This window comes from Marmota monax, unplaced genomic scaffold (genome assembly GCF_021218885.2).
Source record: "Marmota monax isolate L192 unplaced genomic scaffold, Marmota_monax_Labrador192_F-V1.1 WCK01_AAM20220418_F8-fsc00027, whole genome shotgun sequence".
NCBI classification, from domain to species: Eukaryota; Metazoa; Chordata; class Mammalia; order Rodentia; family Sciuridae; genus Marmota; species Marmota monax.
Genome location: NW_026694617.1, coordinates 9,741,679 through 9,763,289, shown reverse-complemented (window position 1 = coordinate 9,763,289; position 21,611 = coordinate 9,741,679). Strand labels below are relative to the sequence as shown.

Below are 21,611 nucleotides of genomic sequence, written 5' to 3'. Positions count from 1 at the left end.
CAACCATTGCATTTATTAGTAGTAGTGCTATTATTTTAATGCTTACATTTTGTCTGAATTGTAGCCAAGAGAAGCCCATTTAAATTAGATCCGTGACTTTTTTTTTAATTCTGTTTAATTGCCCAGTAGTCACATTTAATTTTTTCTTTGCTTTTAAGTATGAGAGTGTGTTTTAGGCTCATCTTATGTCTGATAATTTAGTTCTGTGATCCCAGCTGAGGTAATTTCTCTCCTGAACCTGAAGTCAGCCATTTAATTCTTGAGTTTTCTGTATCCTATTTGGTGGTATTCTATTTAGTGGTTATGGTACGATTTACTAAACAAAATGGCCTATATTTATAGTAATCGTAAATAGGTTACAAATAGTAATTAGACTGTAAGGATTATGTAACAACAATTCTTAATTTTTCAGTTATTAATCCTATAGTGAGTTTTGCATAAATCCCGGTAACCATTTCACATTTTTTCTCCTTAGTTAATGTCCATCAGTGTGTTGGCAGTTTCTGCTTGGATGAGGGACTACCTGAATAATGTTCTCACTTTAACTGCAGAAACAAGGTAGGCTTTGTGATTACCTATTGAATTCTTCCATCGGGTTTCCTCCAATCCTCATGTTTATATACCTGATAGGTGTGGGGCTCCTCCAGAACCTTGTAGTCCTGCCCATGGCACCTGCCCATGGCACCTTGTTGCAAAGGCTGTACTTTTAGCATTCTCCCTGAGGTGTGCTGCTGGTCCCCAAGGGGATCCAGTGGCTTATGTTTGTGTGGGACTTTCTGAGTATGGTAACCCCAGTCACTTGTCCTCCTGACGGTGTGCCAGCCATGTTATATTTGTGTATAAAGGAAAGCTTGGCTACTGTCCCCCAAGGAAACCATTGCCAACTTCATACCTTCATATTCCTGGGCTAATGAAAACCTTGCATTGACGTTTTTTTTTCTCAAGTTTCAAGGGATGATCCACTAATATCACAAGGGACAAATTACTTTTCCTCATCTCAGAGTGTAAATTGTAGTATATAACCCTTAGAACTGTGGTAAGGATTAAATTAGATACCTTTCTTTAAAGTCCTAAACACAACAAAGCTTTTACACTCTTAATAATGGTTGACTTTTGTTATTATTATTATCATCGTTAATTCCAATTAATGCATTTTTGTACTATTCTAGCAAAAATCATCTCTTTTCTTCTGTGAATATAAATCAATTCCCTCTGCATGGCATTCTTTCCCACTTTAGAGGAGGGGAAAGTCTTTCTCACAGTTGTCAGGGAGGAGAGATGTTATGCACATGGAGTGAAAGATCAGAGGAGCGAAGGTGATCCTCCCCCCTAGCTGGGAAATTGCCAAGGATCCCATGCAGTTTGAGTAGGCTAAGGCTTCAGAGCTTATATTATATTTTATAGTATTGTGTTTTATTATATTTTAAATGAGTTGGATAAGACTTCTTCCATTTGCACAACAACAAAACGAAACAAAAGCAATGAAAGAGGAAGCAAACAAATAAACACAAAAATAGCACCAAGGTTTTGAAAGAGGCAATATCACCATTAGCTTTAAGGGTGATGTTTCAAAGAATCATGGTTCACAGTTGCATTTGGCACAATGTCTTGGGTGTGTTTTGAGTCCATTTTACTTATAACATGCTATGGTTTTTTTCTTTCAGGGTGGAGGAGGCAGTCATCTTGACTTACTTTCCTGTGGTTCATCCGGTCATGATTGCTGTGTGCTGTTTCCTTATCATTGTGGGGATGTTGGGATATTGTGGAACAGTGAAGAGAAATCTGTTGCTTCTTGCATGGGTACAGTGTTTATATCTTTTTTTTTAAATTATAGTTAAAAGGAATAACTGGTAATGTATCACATTTTATCAGTCCACAAGATTATGAGAGAGAATTGCAATAGCAGGAACTAATCTGCTGTAATTGATCATCCTGGGAGGATAGAACCCTTCTTTCTACGAGAGATGATTTCAAGTACTTGCTGTACTGAGACAATGAGTAGGGAAATATGTTCATTACTTAATTATTTCACTCCAGTGCTATCCTAGACATTTTAATTTGACAGCATAAGTTTTTTTTTTTAGTGTCATAGACAGGATCACCACTCGGAAAGGCCCCGCTAAATGAGACTTGAGAGTCATAATGGAACTCTGTTTCCTACTCTTCTTTTTTTGAACAACCCACCCTGTTAACTCATGTGAAAATCCAGGTGTTGAAATAGCAGGTACAGATTTTAATGTTGGTGCTGCCTTTACATAGTTTAGTGGACATAAGTGAGCCTCGGTTTCTCTAATCTTAGTTATTGTTAATTTATTTTTTTTTTTTAACTCTCAAAGAGTTGGACAAGATTATATTTATTTTATCATCAAATTCTATGGCTAATCTTTTAAATCAAAACTTTGCAAACATTAAAAATTAGAGTTAATTTAGTTAATTTAGATGCACTAAGGAGGACACATCACATCATCTCTACCAAAAGTACACACCTATAGTTCAGTGATTTGGGAAGCTGAGGCAGGAGGATTGCAGGTTGGAGGCCAGCTTCATCAATGTAATGAGACCTTGTCTCAGAATAAAAATATAAAAAGAACTGGGGATGTATCTCAATGGTAAAGCACCCCTGGATTCAATTCCTGATACAAATAACAATAATAATAATAATAATAATAATAATTAGAGTCAACCAAAAAGTCTACACATAGATTTTTAGAAGAATGTTGAAATATAAAATATTGGACACCTAGTGGCACAGGTAACAGGACTGCTAACATGTAATTGTAAAACTCCTGAATAATTAACTCTTTAGCTATTCCTTTCTTTGTGGAAGGCCTCAACCCTGGCTATGCATTAATTTCATGTAAGGAACCTAAAAAAATTGAGGGTGTGCTGATAAACTGCATCTCTGGAGAGATAAAAGCCCTGATTTGTAGCATGTGAGGATTTCCATAGGGCAAATCCTCCCAGCATGGTTGATTTCAGGTTACCAACATGATGTCCCTGAATGTGGAGTTGGGGAGAGAAGAGCACAAATTGGCTCTTGGTAGCCAGCATGCACACACCCAGGTCTCCCAGGCTCTCCTCCCACACAATTAAAAGAGAAATTTAGTGGGAAGCTGAATAAAGCTTCAAATTTCCAAGAATAACCTGTATTGATTATTCTTGGGCATCTTGGAGAATAACTCTTGAGGTGTAACATTGGAAAACTGAGGGACTTTAGAAAATAAGCCACATTCAGGAAAGCGGAAGCACGCCTATGCCTAACTTCTATCACGTGGGTGTATAGTGAAAAGGAAAATGGTGGGAAAGTTTGGAATCATATCATGTTAAGATATTTGGACAATAATTTAAAAATAAAAGACAGGACTTTATATGAATCTTCTGTAATTTGAAGAATGTAAATATATTTCAAACTTTAAAAATGTGTATTCGGTTGTGTATGTGGACCTCTGCTGTCCGGCAATGGGGCGGCTCCTGCTGCCTCGGGTGCCCGATACTTTTGAGTTTCCGTTGATTCTCGCAGAGTTTCCGGGGAGTTCTGGAGAGTTCCCGTGGGGTTTGGGAAATAAAGTAGTTCCTGTTTGAACCTACAAGTGGCTCATGACCCCAGTTATTTGTGCCCAGCCAGACTGCGGCAAGTATTCAAGCGCTTCTTCTATCCAGTCTCTCAGAACAATGGTTCTTGTCCTTGCTCTTCCCAGCTGTTACTCTGGATGGTCTCTAGGCAGTGGGATGAGGCCAGGTGGGGGTCAGGTGTTTCAAGGAACCACAAGCGCTTTTGGAAACACCTTTTGAGAACCGTTCGTTCATTCCATTTACTTGGTAGCCAATCAAGTGGACAAATTACAAAGTAATCAGGCCTGCCACTGAAGATAGGACAAATCCTGGACCAGTGAATGAAAGTTTTATAATGCATAAGTGACATGGAGGACCAAGATCCTAAGGGCCATGAACTTGTGCATTTGTTCAATCCCTGATCACTTACTGAACACATTTACTACCAGTTTTTGCCATCAGACCAGCCAGTGGATAGACAATTTCACTACTCTCTGATAAGATCTCTAATGGGCTTTATAACAGCAGTGCTGAGACCAGAGAGGAAGAGTTACAGTCTCAGCCGGAAGGGGTGAGTGCTGGCTTCTGGGAAGATGATGAGCATAGATTGATGCTTACTTTTCCCCATCCCCTACTTTGCTGGGTGGATGTTCTCTTTTTTTAATGAGACAACTTTTTGTGTTTTGCTGCTTCTGTGTCCATGGGTGCCACTTCTTGATTCCTTCTCTGTCTTTGTCGGTTCATTCTCCATATGCTGTCTCTGTATTCATCTAGGCAGAGTAAAGTCTAGGTCCAGCACAGTGTTTCCCTTGTTAAAGAAAGAACTGTGGTCTCACCTCCCCGTTGTTCATTACAACCAATCTGTATCTAGTTTGTTTCTGAGGCAGTTTCTTCTCTAGCTTCCTCTTCATAGTCCCCTCTTCTACAAAGTGGCCATGTCCTTTAGGTTCTGATTCCATAATCTTGGTAACTTGTCTTCTCTTTTCTGTTGACGTATACAATGTTCCAGTTCAGGCTCTCAGGACTTCTCACTCACATGGTGCAGAGCTCCCTAACTAATCTTTCAGCCTCTGTGGTCTTCTGTTCTACCCCAAACCAGTGTTGCCAAGGTTACTCTAATATAACCATAATCACGGATTTCCTGTCCCAAGACTTTGATAGTCTTTCTAATGCAATATTTATAGGTATCTCAGACTTACACCAAGCCCTTTAATCAAGCCTTCATGAGCTATTTTTCAGCTTTCTTTCCTAATTCCCTATTCTCTGGTCTCTTTATTCTTGTTTAAATATCACCAGTCCATTAAGATTTCTGTGAAATACTATCTCCCAAAACAACAACAACAATGATGACCATGATAATTAAAGTAGGTAACATTTCTATGGAGTTTACTACGACAGACACTGTGGAGTTTTACATGATTTTTTTCACATAAAGATTTTGACATGAATTAATCACTTTTATCTCTCTACACTTCTAATAAGACAGGTACTATTATTTTCAGATAACATGAAGGTGAGGAAATGAGGCACAGAGAGGTTAAGTGATTGACTTGAGTTTGCCTGACTTAGTAAATGGAGGATCTACTATTCAGACTATGGCAGCCCAGTTCCAACAACACATCTGTAATAATTTTGTTATTTTACTGTACACTTATTACTAATGTGTCTTGCAGTGTACAAAACATTTCTATATTATTGTTCATTTTAAACCTGGAAATAATCATCTGAGATAAATAAATATTAAATGAAGCTCCGAGTTAAGTAATATGTCCAAGATCACTGGGCAGTAGGGGTGGAGTGGGTTCAGATCTGATTGCCAAGTCCAGTTTTCCTTGGGCCTTTGCTAATGTCTCCAATAGGCTCTTCTCCACTTTTGAAGTTCTGTGTATTACTTTTACTATATATTTTCTTTGTTGATAACTGGTCTAAACTACCAGACTACAAACAGCTTGGTAATGTGAGCCATTCTCCTTCCCCATTGCTTTAACAAATATCTAGTAAATTCAATAATGAGCAGGAAATTAGGATAGTGAGAGTGGGGGTGACCAGCATATCAGACTGAGGATGGGGCCTGGAAGACAGGAATGAGAAAGCTTGTAAAGGAGGAGCCTGGCTGTTATGAAGGTTAGATTACAAGGGAATGGCTTGTTAAAGGAAGATGTGAATAAAAAATGGGACATAATATTAAGACTTGGGTAAATATTTGCAAGGCAACTCTCATGGTTGTGTGTGTGTGTGTGTGTGTGTGTGCGCTCACACACATACCCTTTATCCTTCATCCTATTGTTTTTTAAAAATATAGAAAGTTCCTGACTTTTATTTTGGATGTAGATATTTAAACATGCAGAATGCATTCGTCTAACCTGTCCATTTCTCTGTGTTTAGTCTTGTTTCACATTTAAGGCCAATAAATCAGATTCATCTGAGTGAGTTACTTTTTAAATTTTAAATATATTTTTAGATGTCAGTGGACCTTTATTTTATTTTTATTTTTAGTTGTAGATGGTCACAATACCTTTATTTTATTTATTTTTATGTGATGCTGAGAATTGAACCCAGTGCCTCACACATGAGGGGCAAGTGGTCTACCACTGAGCCACAACCCCAATCCAAGAGTTACTTTTTTTTTTTTCTTTTTTAAAGACAGTTGGTATCTCTGAGATTTCCATACCTATTGAATGATTAAGAACCTGGCATGGAGGTGTACTACTGTTCAGGCAAAAGTAAAAATGCCATTATTCATCCACCTGGTCAAAAGAAGTAAGGGATCGTCCTTCACCACAGATCTTTATAACCAACCTGTTTCCATCACCCCTTCTCCTCCAAACAGCAGCAATGAAAAGCTGAGAGGTCACCTATTAGAAAACCTTGAATTTAACCCTTTTGTTGAATTATAGATTTTTAGATGAAAGTTGTTCAAACACCCTAATTTTTAAATAAAATAAAGGATGTCTAAATTGTATTTCAGATAAAATATGAATAGTGTTTTAGTATGTGTTTTAGTCAGCTTTTTCCCTGCTGTGACTAAAAGATCTGACCAAAACAATTTTAAATGAGGAAAAGTTTATTTGAGGGCTTATGGTTTCAGAGGTCTTAGTCCATAGAAAGCTGGCTCCATTCCTTGGGGCTCGAGGTGAGGCTGAACATCATGGCAGAAGAGTGGCAGAGGGAAGCAGCTCACATCACAGTGATCAGGAAACAGAGAGAGATTCCACTCTCCAAACACAAATATATACCCAAAGCCATGCCCCTAATTCCTACCTTCTCGAGCCATGCCCTACCACTTAAGTTATCACTCAGTTAATCTCTATTAGGGGATTAAATCACTCATTGGGTTAAGATTCTTACAACCCAATCATTTCTCCTCCAAACCTTCTTGCATTGTCTCAGAGGTGAGCTTTTGGGGGACACTTCAGATCCAAGCCATAACAGTATGAGTGTGCTCCACGCAAGACTTAGAATAAACATGTATTGAAACATTATTTGTTGTTTATCTAAAATTAAAATTTAAATGGGCATCCTTACTTTTTTGCATTTAGCTACCCTACTCTAGCTAGATTTGTTTTTCATCGTATGAAACTGTCATGGAATAGAAACATTTATGTATTTATATGAGGAATAATTAAAGTCTAATTATATTGGGAAAATAACAGGCCAGAAATAATTAGGAAAAGAAACTTGACTATGCTGTGACTTTCAATGTAATTTCAGAAGGAGAATTTTTTCTCTCTTTTAAAGAGAAATTGAAGCTAACTTGAAATTGGTTTTAAGCCTTCAAAGGATGCTTCCCAGGCTTCAGCTGCAGAGTAAATGAAATTCATTTGTTATTGCAGTTCTACCTTGCTATTAACACAGGCCTTAGAAAAGCGGTGGTAGCTCAGGGGAAATGTAAACAGATTGAACAGACAGGTTTACAATGTCGGCATCAGCTGAATGTCACTGTCAGGAGTTCATCATTTGTTAGATGCAGTGCTAATATACACTCACCTGCAGCAAAACAGTCAAGCTTTGCTCAGAAATGATGTTGGATGTACCTTGCAAGTTTAAGACCTGTGGATTGTGTTTTAAGGGGGACAATTCTTTTTTTCAGTTTTATTATTCCAGAGAACTTGCATATAGTTATTGATTGTGCAGAAGCATTTTTAAAGCTTTCTTAAAAATATGGAGTGATTGAAACAGACCTGAATGATTTCCTTCATGGAAATCAAGTAAATTTTTAATGCCATGGAAAAATTTCCTCTCCACGGTTGTTTTGTTGTTTAAAATCCTAAGGTAAAACTAGGGTATTCTTAAATAGTAATTAACTTTCTACAGACTCTTTGTTTAAGGATGTCTTTCATGTGATTATAAATGTTACAATTATGTAATTGGTGATAGGTTGCTAAATTAAAATTAAAGTGTTAAGTTGAATATCTTCATTATTTTGTTCATATTGTTGGCTGAAAGCCTAACAACTTTATTTCTAAATCAAGGTCCATTATGTCATTCACCATATGTTCAGCATCTATCTATTGTTTTACCTTTGTTTACTCAGAAAATACTTAAAGCAACTAGATATGGTTAGACCTATTTTACAAAGGAGGAAAAGTAGCCTCCCCAAAGACTCATAAGGTGCCCCCCTTTGCTGCTGTCATTAGCATTCAAATGCAATCTATGCTCCAAGCCCATTCATGTTTCACTACACACCACTGTTATAATACGTTTAATTAATTACTGGCACTATTTTCACAGACTTAACTATGCTTCAATTATTACTCTGAAGCATTCAGTAGTCATTTAATTTTCAAAACTGTAATCTTTTAGTGTAGTTACTATAAAAGGAACTCTGAAAATTTTACCATAGTGATCATTCTCTCTAATCCTGCCCAAGAATCAAGCAGGTTCTCTTTGCCTTTCACCTTTCCTCTGTTCCCATTCTCCATTCCTTTCCTTTTCCCTCCCTAGATATGTATTATGTACCTAGCCTGTAACAGGCATGTAAAAGATAAGAAGAAAGGGGAGAAAAGAAAGAAAATTAAAAAGTGAGATATATTAAATTTACAAATAAGTGTCCTTGGTAACCTAGAGTCAGGGACGATGGAGACTTTCAGAAGTTTTCACAGGAGCATGTTTATCTGAGGTGGATATTGAAAATGTATTGGGTGGAGAGAGGAAGGAAGGGGATTTACAGCAATGTGGGGAATGTATGCAAAAATGGAGGAGTAAAGGAGTGTTATGGTTTGGATGTGTGGTGTCCCCCCAAAGCTCATGATGAGATTATGTCAGAGGTTTCTAGGTAGAGTGATTAGTTTATGAGAGCCTTGACCCAAAGTGAATTAATCCCCAATGGGATTAACTGAATAGAAACTGAAGGTGGGTAGGTGTGGCTGGAGGAGGTAGGTCAGTGGGGTATATATTTTGTATCTTATGAGTGGAGTCTTTCTCTCTGCTTCCGGATCACCATGTGAGCCATTTTCCTCTGCCACACTCTTCCACCATGATGTTCAGCCTCACCTCAAGCCCTGAACTGAGACCTCTGAAACCATGAGTCCCCAAATAAACTTTTTCCCCACTAATTGTTCTGGTCAGATCTTTTAGTCACAGCAGCAAAAAAGCTGACTAAAACAAAGGGCATGGCAAGTTTTGGCAAAACTTAGAGATTCAGTTTGGTTGTGGTATCAGTGCACAGTGAGAACAATGTAAAGAAAGTTCCGTTATTAAGGCCTTTGGAGGAGAGCCTAATGGTACCTTGCTCTATAGAAAGCCAATGGGTATTTCTACTATGGGATAGAAATATTTCACATTTGGGACTGGAGGCAATAGAAAACCCTGTTCACAGTTGAACTGTGGCTTTTGTACATACAAGAGTCCATGACAGAGTTCTGTGATCACTTCTGATTCTTAAGTGATGCTGGTGTGACTGCCTCTAACTATGTCCCCAAAAAGCATGGAAATAGATGTCTTTAAAAGAAAATGATGTATCAGAGACTGGGGCCAGGATAACTGCATGTCTTTTTGACAGGATTTTGGATGCTCATTGGACCTTTGGCTTACTTCTGGGTTTGAGACTTGAATGATTCTAGTTTTGGTATTTCTGACCTTTGCACTATTTATGTGTATTCTGTCATGGGAAGCATTTGAAGCCTTCTGATGTACTGTTTTTTTCATAGACACATTTGAAATACTTTTAGTTAAATATAAGACAAATAAGTCTATATCCATTGATTGAGAGACTGTTCTTAGACTGTGAGAAGTTCAAAGCCACAAAGCCAGGCGTCCCTCTAGCAGCATGTACTGTTGAAGTGACAGTTCCCCTGTGCATGCTGGTCACTAGCTCAGCAAGCTCAAGTGCTTCTCAAGGTGAATGTAGCAACTGTGCAGTGTTTTTGCTTTCTCATCTGCTTCCACGTTGTCTCTTTGGCAGACATAAAACAGTAGACATTCATTTAAAAATCATGTAGCTGTCTAGATGACTCAGGATGCACTGTGCTAAATGTACAGAGAATTAAAACAAGAGGGCAAATCACAAATATAAAAGAGAATCTTGTCATGTAAGGCAGAAAGGAAAGCAACTTCTAGATAAACTGTTTAGGAAAATTATGTTTAATATTTACTTTATGTGTGAAGTTTAAGAAGCTGGTGACTGAATAATAAGATTATGAATTGAAAAAAAATACTTTTTTATGATATTGCATATATTTTTAAAAGTTTACTTTTTAAAGATTGATCCAAATGCCTTTCCCTTTTCACATAAAAGGTGATAACAGTCCCTGGTTGCATGTTCAGGTTAAGATGGATCTAAGCTCAAATGAAAGAAATGATAAATTTAAATTTTATTTTAAAAATATAAATAATATAGTTATCTCATGATGTATTCCTATTAAGCAATATATTTGAAGTTTTTAAAAATAAATGGTTGTATCTATATAAAGAATATATATGTAGATGCATACATGTATAAAAAAAGATAATCTGAATTTTCTTTTGATTGCAATTTTTTCACTTCTTTTTTTAATAACTCTCAAGTTTGGAGACTGCAAATTTCCTGAAAATAATTAACAACTATGAAGATGTTTTAAAAACATTGGGTGTACTATGGTTTATGGGATGCCATTGCTGAGTGCAGGGTAGGTTTGAAGATCTAGAAGGCTAGTGGCCGGAGCCACTGTGATAATGCTGAGAAGCTCAAAGTGGACTTGGAGAAGGGCACATAGGCATCATGGGGTAAGATGTAAACCAGCAATGATGAAAGCTGGCCATAGGAGTTGGGGCCAATGTATGGACCATGTCCAGTACCTGTGCATACTGCATTTTGATGTTTTATGAACAGAAAAGTGATGCATTCTGACCTGGGTTTTGCTCATGTCCCTGGTAGCAGTGTCTGTTCCTAGTTGCTTCTGGGCCTTTTGCTCAATTACCTGGAAGATATGACTACCTGATTGTGGCACTCGGGACTAAGAGGACTTCCTGTTTAGGGATTTTTTTTTTTTTTAATGATAGAAGAGATACTAGGATTCTCACAATATACCTTTACTGACAAATAAAGATATTCATGTGGGGAAGGCTAGCTCAGTGTTTTAGATTTTTTTTCCTGCATGTCTATTATAAGTAAAATTCTATAGTCTGAATATCTTTAGTTCAGATCTGATAGTAAAAATGTAGTTAGGAAACTAAATAAGACATCTAGAAACTGGGTGCTGGGGATAAGTAAGGCACCCTTTGAGAGATAAGCAACCACCCAGCACCTTTGTTGGACTGGTGAAATCATAGTTCTTAGGGAGCTGCAGAAATTTTCCAGCCTCAGCAGTAGTGGGGGAGAGGAAGATTCCACAAACAATGAAATGGGTCAGGACTGTGGGACCACTGCTTAACTTGTTTGAGAACAAGCTAATTCATGTTAGAACCATTTACTTCTTAAAGATAATGGATATGCTTTGTTCAAGTCATCATTGATTTGTTTATAAAAACTTGTCTCCAAAGGCCTTTGCTTTTCAGCATTGTTCTATTCAAATATTTGTTGTAACAAAAGTGTGTTTCTTTAAAATTGTTCTGTAATTCATGCTGCTCAATTCACAGCGATCCTTCTATCAATTATACTCACTGATATTTTGGCAGCATTCGTGATTTAATGATTATATCATTATTCACTCATGGTTTTCCTTCTCTGAACATTGAACCTGTGAATTAGTTGTAACAATCCCCCAAAATTGTGTTCTTATGTTTTTTTTTTTCTTTTCTTAAGGAAAACAAAAACCCATGTTTTTTGGTTCAGCAAGAAAGTATATATTTACTTCAAAAGATGTTATCTACATATGTAAAAAATATAAACATATAAAATATATATCTATATAAAAATTATAGAATAAGCCTGTCTCCTTGTAATAAATATTTGTACATGTGGATTTAGAATATTTAAAAGAAACTATTTCCTTTAATACTCTTTTTAGCAAATAGGGATGTTGGTTATTCTAGAAAATATACAAAAATAAGTTATAAGGCATATTTTGTCCAAAAACCAAGGTAAAACAATGAAAATAGTGTGATTAAGAAGAAACATCCACAGAGTTATGGATATGTTTAGAAGTATTGGCAGATATTAAAGTATGAGTTTTCCCTCTGTCTAGTCAAGCATCATCTTTTCACGTTTTCCATATTATTTGTTGTTCTGTAAATGTTGTAAGAATGTCTGCCATCATGAACTCCTGCCCCTCTTGTGCTGGGGAAGAGCCTGACACATCCGGGTGGGTCTTAGAGGTGGGATCAAGGTCAGAATTGAGTCTATTTTGCTTAGTTATTTCTAAGGCTGCTTCCTATTTGCCTTTTTGCGGGCAGATTCTGGACATGGGAACCTCTGTCTCAAGTTCTGAAGAATGGCCCAATAATCTGTAGAGATAGCTTCTTCAGAGACCTGTAACACCCTGTAAATCTTTGAAGGTGAGGCTGAGCTTTCAGATTTCAGCTGACCTAGCTTACAAGGCAACAGAAGCCATTCACTTGGTGACCTCTCCAGCGAGTCCAGCCGTTTTATTGCAGGACTTAATGTGTTACCTGCCATGGTGTAAGTCGTTGACCTTGAGAACTCAGCTAGACCTGGGTTCCTGCCACAACACATTTCTCTGTCTAGTAGTTGAAACAGCACATGGTGCAAACACTAATTTGGACTTCAGCAACACCTTTGATAAAAAAAAAAAAAAAAAAAAGACTCAGCAATGACCAGTTTAAGTAAACTTGAAAAGAACAGTAAATTAGGATACATTTGTAGAAATAGTAGTATTCTGTACTTATTCAAGTATAAAGTCTAAGCCACAGGGGACCACAACTTACCAATACTTACTTACCTGAGCTTGACTTTCTACCTGTACTGAGTAGTTATAAAACTATTTCTTTAACAATTGGCCTGCAGTTCTAGCTTTTCCTAAATTAGACTGACCTCATTCTACTTCTGATTCTTTAAAGGAAGAATTGTGTTGCTTTTCTTTTGAAAAAATTGTAGAGACATCAGACAAGGTTAACTGTAAGCCTGCAAAAAGTACCAACCCTGTGTCTGCTATGACATTGTTTTGAGAATTGACTAAACAGAGACTGTGTGTATATATGTTTTAAGCAGCAAGTATTCTTGAGCTGTTAGTATTTTAGTCCCTGTGAATTCTTAACAGAAGGGCGGCTGTTCCATTATCTTGTACAAATATTTGGCACTGGAATTCCCTTATTTACTAACTATAAGTAATACAATATTTTTAAACCTCCAATCACTGGGAAAGGAAAAATAAACAACTGACATAAAGATACTTAGCACTGAAAGCTTGCAGAGTTTAGTATTTGACAGCGCAGAGACTGGAGTTTATCATTTATCATTTAGTGAACACAGACCTTTAATCAAACTTTTTGTTTATTAAAAGGGTTGGTTATATAACATGTAGAAGGAGTCAAAAGGGTCTTTGTTTTCAAAATACCAAAATGTTCAGCAAAGTATGCTATATTTTTAAATAGTTTTTTATTGTGGGAAGTTGCATCTCAGGTTGTATTATTTTTCCAAATCTGACTTTTGTGGTTTTAAATTATGTTGACTATTACTTATAGAAAAAAAATCTGAGTTTTTAGTCATAAATTAAGAGAGTAGCAGGTTAAAATACTTGTACAGTGTTTATAATTTTTACTTTTCTCTCAGTGAAACATGTTCTTGATGGAGTTCTATGATTCTTATTTGATTATTTACTTGCACAAGGACATATGCAAAAGTGTTCAAGAAAACAGTAGTTTTGTTTTATTATAAGAATTCTATTATAGTCGGTATTAATATAGAAAAACAGTTTAGAAAACAATTACCTATTTATGATGAGTAGGATATGGAGTTTTTTGTTTTCTTTAGATAGTCTGTGTTATAGAATACTCTCTTCATAAAATTAGATGAAATAAAGATGTTCAGTTTTACACTGACACAATGTATTTTTTTCTAAAAATGTCTTTTTAATTGAAAGTCTATTTCCCTATGTTTTTTAACTGTTTACTGGGTTAAATACACTCAATAAATTGATTAACTTTGTTAGGGAAGATTGCTTTTTTGTTTACATTAGATTAACAAAAGTTATAAATGAATATTGAAGACAAATCAATTTCTCCCAATGAGAAAAAGTTCTTTGAAATATTTTACACAAAAGCAAATAGTACCTTCTTAGAATTTGTTAATATAAATCATTAATAGTTAAGAAGTAAAGATGTAAAAAGAAAAACATTTCTGTCATTTTTAGTGCTTTTTGAAAAGTTGGATTTAATGAACTATTAAGCACTCATTGGCTACATGTCCCTTACTTCATTATAAAAATTATAAAATGTGAATAAGAATAAAATTAATTTTACTGTTAGAAGTTATAAGTTGAAAAGGCAAATAAGATGGAATTGTTATCTGTTATAACTTTTTCACATAGTTAAAACTGTATTGGGCCTTTAACTAGACATAGAAGGTAGTAGGAAAAAAGGAATTTTTTGCCATTTTAAAAATTTTTATATATTGGTGATCTTTTATTTTTCCCCACCTAGGATTGATCAAAGATGGATACACCGTATTTTTGTGACACTCTTCTCTAGTTTAAAGATGAGGTTTTGTATATACATGTATGAATGTGTACTGATATGCTTGTGTGTTTGGAAGTTAGAATCTGTAGATGATGGATTATGAGGTATTGCTAACAACAATGTTCCTAATATAAAATATGTTTTGTGCCAGCCACTGTTCATGTACTTTGCCTACCTTGGCTTATCAAATTCTTCCACTATACTCTGAGCTTGGCACTTTTGTTATCCTATTTTACAGATGGGAACAGTGAGGGATGGAGAGGTTAAGTGATTTGCCCAATTAAATTGTAGCACTAGAATCTAAGTCCAGAATGTCTGGTTCCAGAGCTTGTGCTCTGAAAAACTTAGTGTCCTTTTTCCTCTCGATCATAAATGAATTGTGTCTAGCTCCATTTTCTCCTTTTGGAAAAATGGAGATGATGATAGTTTTATAATTTTTGATGAGTAATTTATATTAAGATATGTAAATATCTAGCACAATAAAGGACTTTTTCTTTGAGTGAAATGAACTATTGTGGAAAATAATCCATTTCATACTAATTTGGGTAGAATGTATGTGTGGTTTTAATGAGTAATATTGCAGAAGAGACCCAAATTTCCAGGTGATATGTATTAAGAGACCTTTAAATGTGGTCTATAAACCACATTTAAGTATGCACTTTTGTGTTTTGTTATACCACTTCTATTTTAAAGGATTGAAGGTATATTTAGCAAAAGAAAGGCAGGGCCTGAACATACAGAAAGTTTTCAGTTGCTACTCACCTCCTTTAATCCCAATAACCCTTAGGTTTATTTGAGCTACTTATAATTTTTGGCATTTTAGAATTACTTTTTCTATGTAAAATACATTTAAGGTCCTTCAGTATCGAGTCTTTTCTCTTTGGTGTTGAGGTTGAGTTATTGTTTGCCCTAATTTTGTTTTTACTTTTCAGAGTGTTTCATGCACATAATTTGAAGAGTTAATTTAGTGCTAAAACTTTTTTTTAATGAAATATAGCATCCTTCACCCCTGCCATCTCTTACTCCCAAAAGGCAACTGCTATCAATTTTTGCTTTAGCAGATTCCTTTGTATTTACTTTCACATCTCTAAATCACATATTTATGTAATTCTTCTCATTCCTTTAGTTTTAGTTTTAAGCACTATCCATTGACTTCCCCCATGAAGATGAAGAATTGGCGTCCTTTCGTGCCTGACCCCCTCCACCTCTACCCGGAGGTATCATAATTTTGGTTAGATCAGTGTTTACATGATTATGACTATGGAAAATCTACTCAGAGCTGGGCCAGATAAAATACTGGGTTTATGTTTTCTTTCTGGAATAATATGTTGTTTTTCTTGGAATTAAGAACTTTGTTTAGTTTCCTATGTATTAATGTCTAATTTAACTTCACATCCCCTGGTATAATTTTTCTCTTTATGTATTCAGATATGTTGGACATTTCACCAATTTTTTTTTCCCCAAACATCTCTCAGAACATTCTAGACTTGCTCTAGTCTTGGCCTGTCGACATTGTCGCTATCATAGAATGTTTTCTCACCTCACTGGCATTTCCTTTGCCTCCATTTATTTTAGATACTGTTTCCTGGATGTCAAGTCATTGTCTTTTTCTGTTTATTCTTTCATTTTAGGGAGCTCATCTTCTAGTAGTTTCCTGACAAAGCAAACACAGGTGATTTTTAGAAGCCTGTGTGCCTTAAAATGGCTTTGTTTTGATGGTACTGGGAATAGAACCCAGGGCATTCTACCACTGAGCTACATCCCCAGCCCTTTTTATTTTATGTTAATTTTTTACTTTCACAAAGGGTTTCTCAAGTTGCCAAGGCTGACTTGAAACTTGCTGTCCTCCTGCCTCAGCCTCTGGAGTTGCTGAGATTGAAGGCATGTGCTATGAAGCCTGGCTGAAAATTTCTTGATTAACCCTCATATATTAATTTTGATGGCTACGGAAAGAGGTTGAAAGTCATGCATTTTTTTTTTTTTCCTCAGAATTTGGAAGAGCCTAATCTGCTTTTCTTTAGCTTCAAATATTCTATGGAGAAATCCAATGCTATTTTGGTTTGGTGTGAGTTTTGAACTTTTGTAGGAAAGCTAGATGAATTTGACATCAATCCTCTGTAGTACTGTACTTTCTCTCTTATGGTACATGCTGTGCCCAGGTCCAAGACTGTCCTAGTGTGCCCTCTTCCTCAGACTTCTTTATTGGTAGAGGTGTGGCAGCCAGCTAGATGCATGCTGTGAGGGAGGGAAACTACAAGGTCCAACCTCTTCCTAAAGGGTTTTCGGCAAGTCTTGTCCTCATCCACTTCTAGAAATATCTAGAGCTTCGAACACTGAAGTACCCCAGGCTCTGCGGTGTAAGTCAAGTTGTTCCCAGCTTTCCCCTCTATAGACCTACCACTCAATTTTCATGAATAGCTGAGAAATTTACTATTCTTCTATCTGCTTTGCACTTTCCAAAATATGCTTGCTGTTGTGTCATTTTATTTTTAATTTCTCTGGGATTATACCTTTTTAAATACCCCTTTGTTTTCATTCTAGTAAAGTTTCAAGAGGGAGACAGGATAGGGTAATTGGCTTTCTCTGGTGTAAAATCCTAGGGGTGGTGGTAACAGGGAATCAGATCATTTTTATAAATAAATTTCTTTTAAGAATATTCTTGTGATTCTACCATTTTGTCTTTACACATATAAAGAAATGAAATGACATTTAAACTTGGGGGGATATGTCCCCTTTGTTTCTGTTGGGAGATACATTTATAGTCATCTAGGACTTAAACAGGAAGGTGGGATGCTATGCCCTTCCCCTCTTCCAGTGCGCACAGGTTGGTAATTGATGCTACTCTTGCAATTCTGTGGCCAACTCTAGTTAGTTTAAAATAATAAGTTGATAAAGGCAGGTAATTTGGTGGAATGAGATGGACATTATTACCCTGTGTACATGTATGGTGTGACGCTATTCATTACAACCATAGAAATGTAAAGTTGTGCTGCAGTTGTGTACAATTAATCAAAATGCATTCTGCTTTCATATATACCTAGTTAAAATAAATTTTAAAAGTAAGTAAAATAACAAATTTATTTCAGTCCTTTAGAAAAATAAATTGGATCCCCACCCTTCACACTCATTCTGCTTCAGTTTTCTGAATGAAGACATTTTTTGGAAAATACCAGCTATATTCTGACTGGACAGGGATTTAAGATTTTGCCCACTAGCTTCTGGGATTGGATGCTCTTTTGTGGGGGTGACACTGATAATCTCCAGAGGATGAACAGTTTTACACATCTTCATCCTATAATAATTACTTCTGTTCAAGAAGTGTGACTTGAGTGCTTGCTATGTGCCAGAAAGTGCATTAGGTATTTTAAACACAATGATCTTTCTTGTCCTTGTAGGCATGTATGTTCTGGTAGACGCTGTTATACTATTATTAATGGCTACCATTTAGGGAGTGGTTACCATGCAATAGCACTTTACCTCATTGAATCCTTAGCACAGCACTGCAAAGTGGTTTTAACATACTCATTTATAAATGAGGAAATTCAGGCCTACTGGTTTGCCCAAGGTCACTCAGTTAGTAGGTAAAATAGCTAAAATCTGAAGCCAGGTCTGTTTTTTTTTTTTTTTTTCAATCTTCTACTTGTGTAGCTTAAAAAAAATCATCAAGGCAACTTCACATATGTTGTTCTATCTAATTTTCTACCAGTTGACCCCATCAGGGCACATACATTTGAACTGAAGTTATTTATTTTCAGCTCTAGCAGTTTGATGAAAAAAAATCAATTATCAATTGTATTATTTCAGGGGCATGTCCTATTATCAGAGTGCCTTCTAGATATACTTTTTGTGTGAATGTATGCTTTGGGATAAAATTAATATGACTCAAAATTTAGCTTAGTTATAATAGAGGCACTTCTATTTTAAGGAACCTTGTAGTGAATAATTTCTCAAAGTAAATATAATAGTGATGCAAACAATTATATTCTAATTTCCTTGTATAGACACCTATTTTCTCATTCTTCATTTGTTTGTAAAATGCTTAGTTGATAGTATCACAGAAAGATGGGGAGACTGTGCATATTGCTGCTTTTCTTGAATTATGCAAATGGCTTTAAATGTTTCAAGGCACACTGGATTGTCATAGTATAATCTACAGATACACATAAAACAGAGGCAATATTTAAAATAGAAATGTGTACGTGGAAATCAAGGGGAGTCATATGTTAACAAGAAATTCAAGGTTCAAATTAGGTAAAGGAAACCCAAGAAAAAGCTGAAATTGGTATTCTGAGTTGGTAACCTGATCATGATTTCCACTGATATTTATTGAATACCTACCTGCTCTGTGACAGGTGCTATTTAGGCATAAGGAATAAAATAATGCTTAGGAATAAGATCTTGCCAGCTGACATTCATGGTCTGGCTACTGGGTGAGCACTGTGACTTGGAGGTAATGCAGCCATGGAGTTGAAAGCATACATGTTTGATACCTGAAATACAGTAGACAGGGGATCCTGAAGTGCAGAGGGAAGGAGAAAAAGTAAGCTAGTGAAGAACAAGTGTTAAAGTACTGGAAAAAACCGTGGCACATTGCAGGCTATGGCAACTATGTATAGGAAGAAAGAACAAATCAATATTGGATTGTGTTTCATAAACTAGCACAGAATGGCATTTATAAGTCAGCATATCTGTATCATACCTCACATTTTCTGAAGCCCTTTCACATATATCCATTCCACCTTTACAACTGCAAAAGGCTTTATTTTTATTTTCACTGTGCAGATGAGCAAACTGACATGGGGGCAGTTAAAGGATTTGCCAAAGATCACACAAGTGTATTTTCAAGCTGGGAATTTTCTAACTCAACATTCAGAAGCTTTTCCACCATGCTAGAGAGAAAGCACCCAAAGAAGAGAGGGCTAATTGCTCTGCAAGCTAAATTGGTACAGACCATCTCATCAAACCATATGCACTGGGAAAGTTAGCATGAGAGGCACATGGTAACACCAGTAGGGCAACATATACATGCTCCCAAATAAAGCTGAGGACAGCAGATGGTTGTGTAATGAAATGTGATGTGACTGTCCACTTCAGACCATAGCAAAGCTCAGTGGAAGCTGGTACTTTATTCTTTGCTAGTTATGTTGTGTTGAAACTATGGCTAACATTATACTTTAGAGATGCTTCAAATCCAGTCCTTAAAGTAAATGGTGACTGAGTGATTCTCTATGCAATAATCAACATGAGGATGACTTTACCAACAACTCAGATCTCATGGAAAAAGAAAATTTAGGAGTAAATGCAGTTCATCTAGTGTGTTGCACAAAGGGTAGATTTGACATTCATATTTAAGAATGGAAATACAAGACTGAATATTTCAGGCCAATGTAATAACAACAAAGCGAAGACAGCTAACAGTGAAGTTGCAGTTTCATTTGTAAAAACACAATATTTCAATTAAAGTATAGATTTAATTCATTACAAGAAAGTTTTATAATGTTAATGAAACTTGTGCTTTTAACCTCAAGGTCAAATAGGGCTCCTGAGTATTAGTGAAATAAAATAAAATGCACGGTAATTGTTTTGTATGGGAGAGCTTGCATCAGATGAAAACATTGGAAATCTGAAATACATGATCATTTTGGAATTTTCCTAGAGTTATAACAGTGGCCAAGTGAAACAGAATTTACCCTCTTTCTCCCATCATCAGTAATCTCAATTTTGAGTTTGGAATGAGAATTTGGTTTAGGTATATATGCTTGATGTATTCATTCCTGTGGATGCCTAGGTCATGGTATTGCTAACCCACTGCAATACTCATTCTAAGAAATCAAACGTGATATCATGAATCCATAGGCCTGGCAATTACTCAGGTATTACACATGTTGCATACATCCGGGTACTTGCCCAGGACCCTGTGCTGGGTTCTTTCAACAGGTACAGCTTGGGCTTTTGCAAACTCATCAGTGACTCCAGGAGGCAAGAAATGAATCATGTCAAGTGGGATTTCAAAGGATATAAAATCAGTCCAGAAATCTGCATGGTTAACCCCAAGACAAAGTGAGCATATCTGTATCTCCTGTTCTCCTTCAGCATATAGAATTATATCCATGTCCATGTTTTATCCTTGGAGACATCTGGCCTTTTGAGAACTGCTTTGGTTGTCAATGTAGCAAGAAATCAGTTTTGAAAAGAATTTAGGTTAAGGATCTGAGAGAGCAAAGGTATCCTGCCGTATCATTTTTCTCTAAGATAGGAAAAATGATCTAGCATGTAACTACTGATCATTTGTCCACTGTACCATAGGAGCAAATATAATTTTTTGTGTCTAAAGATCTCTTAATTAAATATTAAAGAGAATGCAGAGACTGAGTTGGAGTACTGTTGCTCACCAGATTTCTTTAATCAGCATTTCAAGACTGAAATCTTTAAATGAAGTCCAAAAAAAAAAAAAAAAACACTTGGAAATGAGAAGTGAGGAGATTGAAGCTGACTATGAGTCCTACATATACTGAGAATAAGTGTAGCTTGTAAAATGGATCCCCAAAGCAAAGTACTACTTTATGTCTTGAGCAATTATCATTTTTAAGCCATGCTGTTGTCTAAGAAATTATGCCATTCTATATTCTTTATTTTTTAAATAAAGGGACTATGACAGAAGCAAAATGAATTTTAGTGCTTTACATTTTTATAGTATAAAGATTATATCGTGGACATAGCAGAAAAATCAGGTTAATTTTCTGTATTGTTTAATGTTTTCCCTTCTTTGGGCAAAAATTGTAAGTGTTGAAACTCAAAAGTGTAAGTTCTGTCAGCTCACAATCCTGTATCAGCCCACTCTCTTCCTTTCCCTGCTACTCCTTGTTCAGAAGCTACTTATGTAAGTGACCTCAGCACACTCCAGTCAGAATGGTAATTATAATGAATACAAGTAACAATAAATGTTGGGAAATATGTGGGGGAAAAGGCACACTCATACATTGCTGGTGGGACCGCAAATTGGTTTA

General features: G+C 36.1%; 1 protein-coding gene across 1 annotated transcript in view; it reads left to right on the top strand.

Annotated features, from left to right (window-relative positions):
* Window positions 1–21,611, top strand: part of Tspan12 (tetraspanin 12) — a 73,576-nt gene that overhangs the window by 14,911 nt on the left and 37,054 nt on the right. Inside the window, exons 3-4 of the mRNA XM_046422394.2 lie at window positions 476–558; window positions 1,665–1,800. Coding sequence (XP_046278350.1) covers window positions 476–558; window positions 1,665–1,800 — 219 coding nt within the window. The remainder of the gene's footprint in view (window positions 1–475; window positions 559–1,664; window positions 1,801–21,611) is intronic.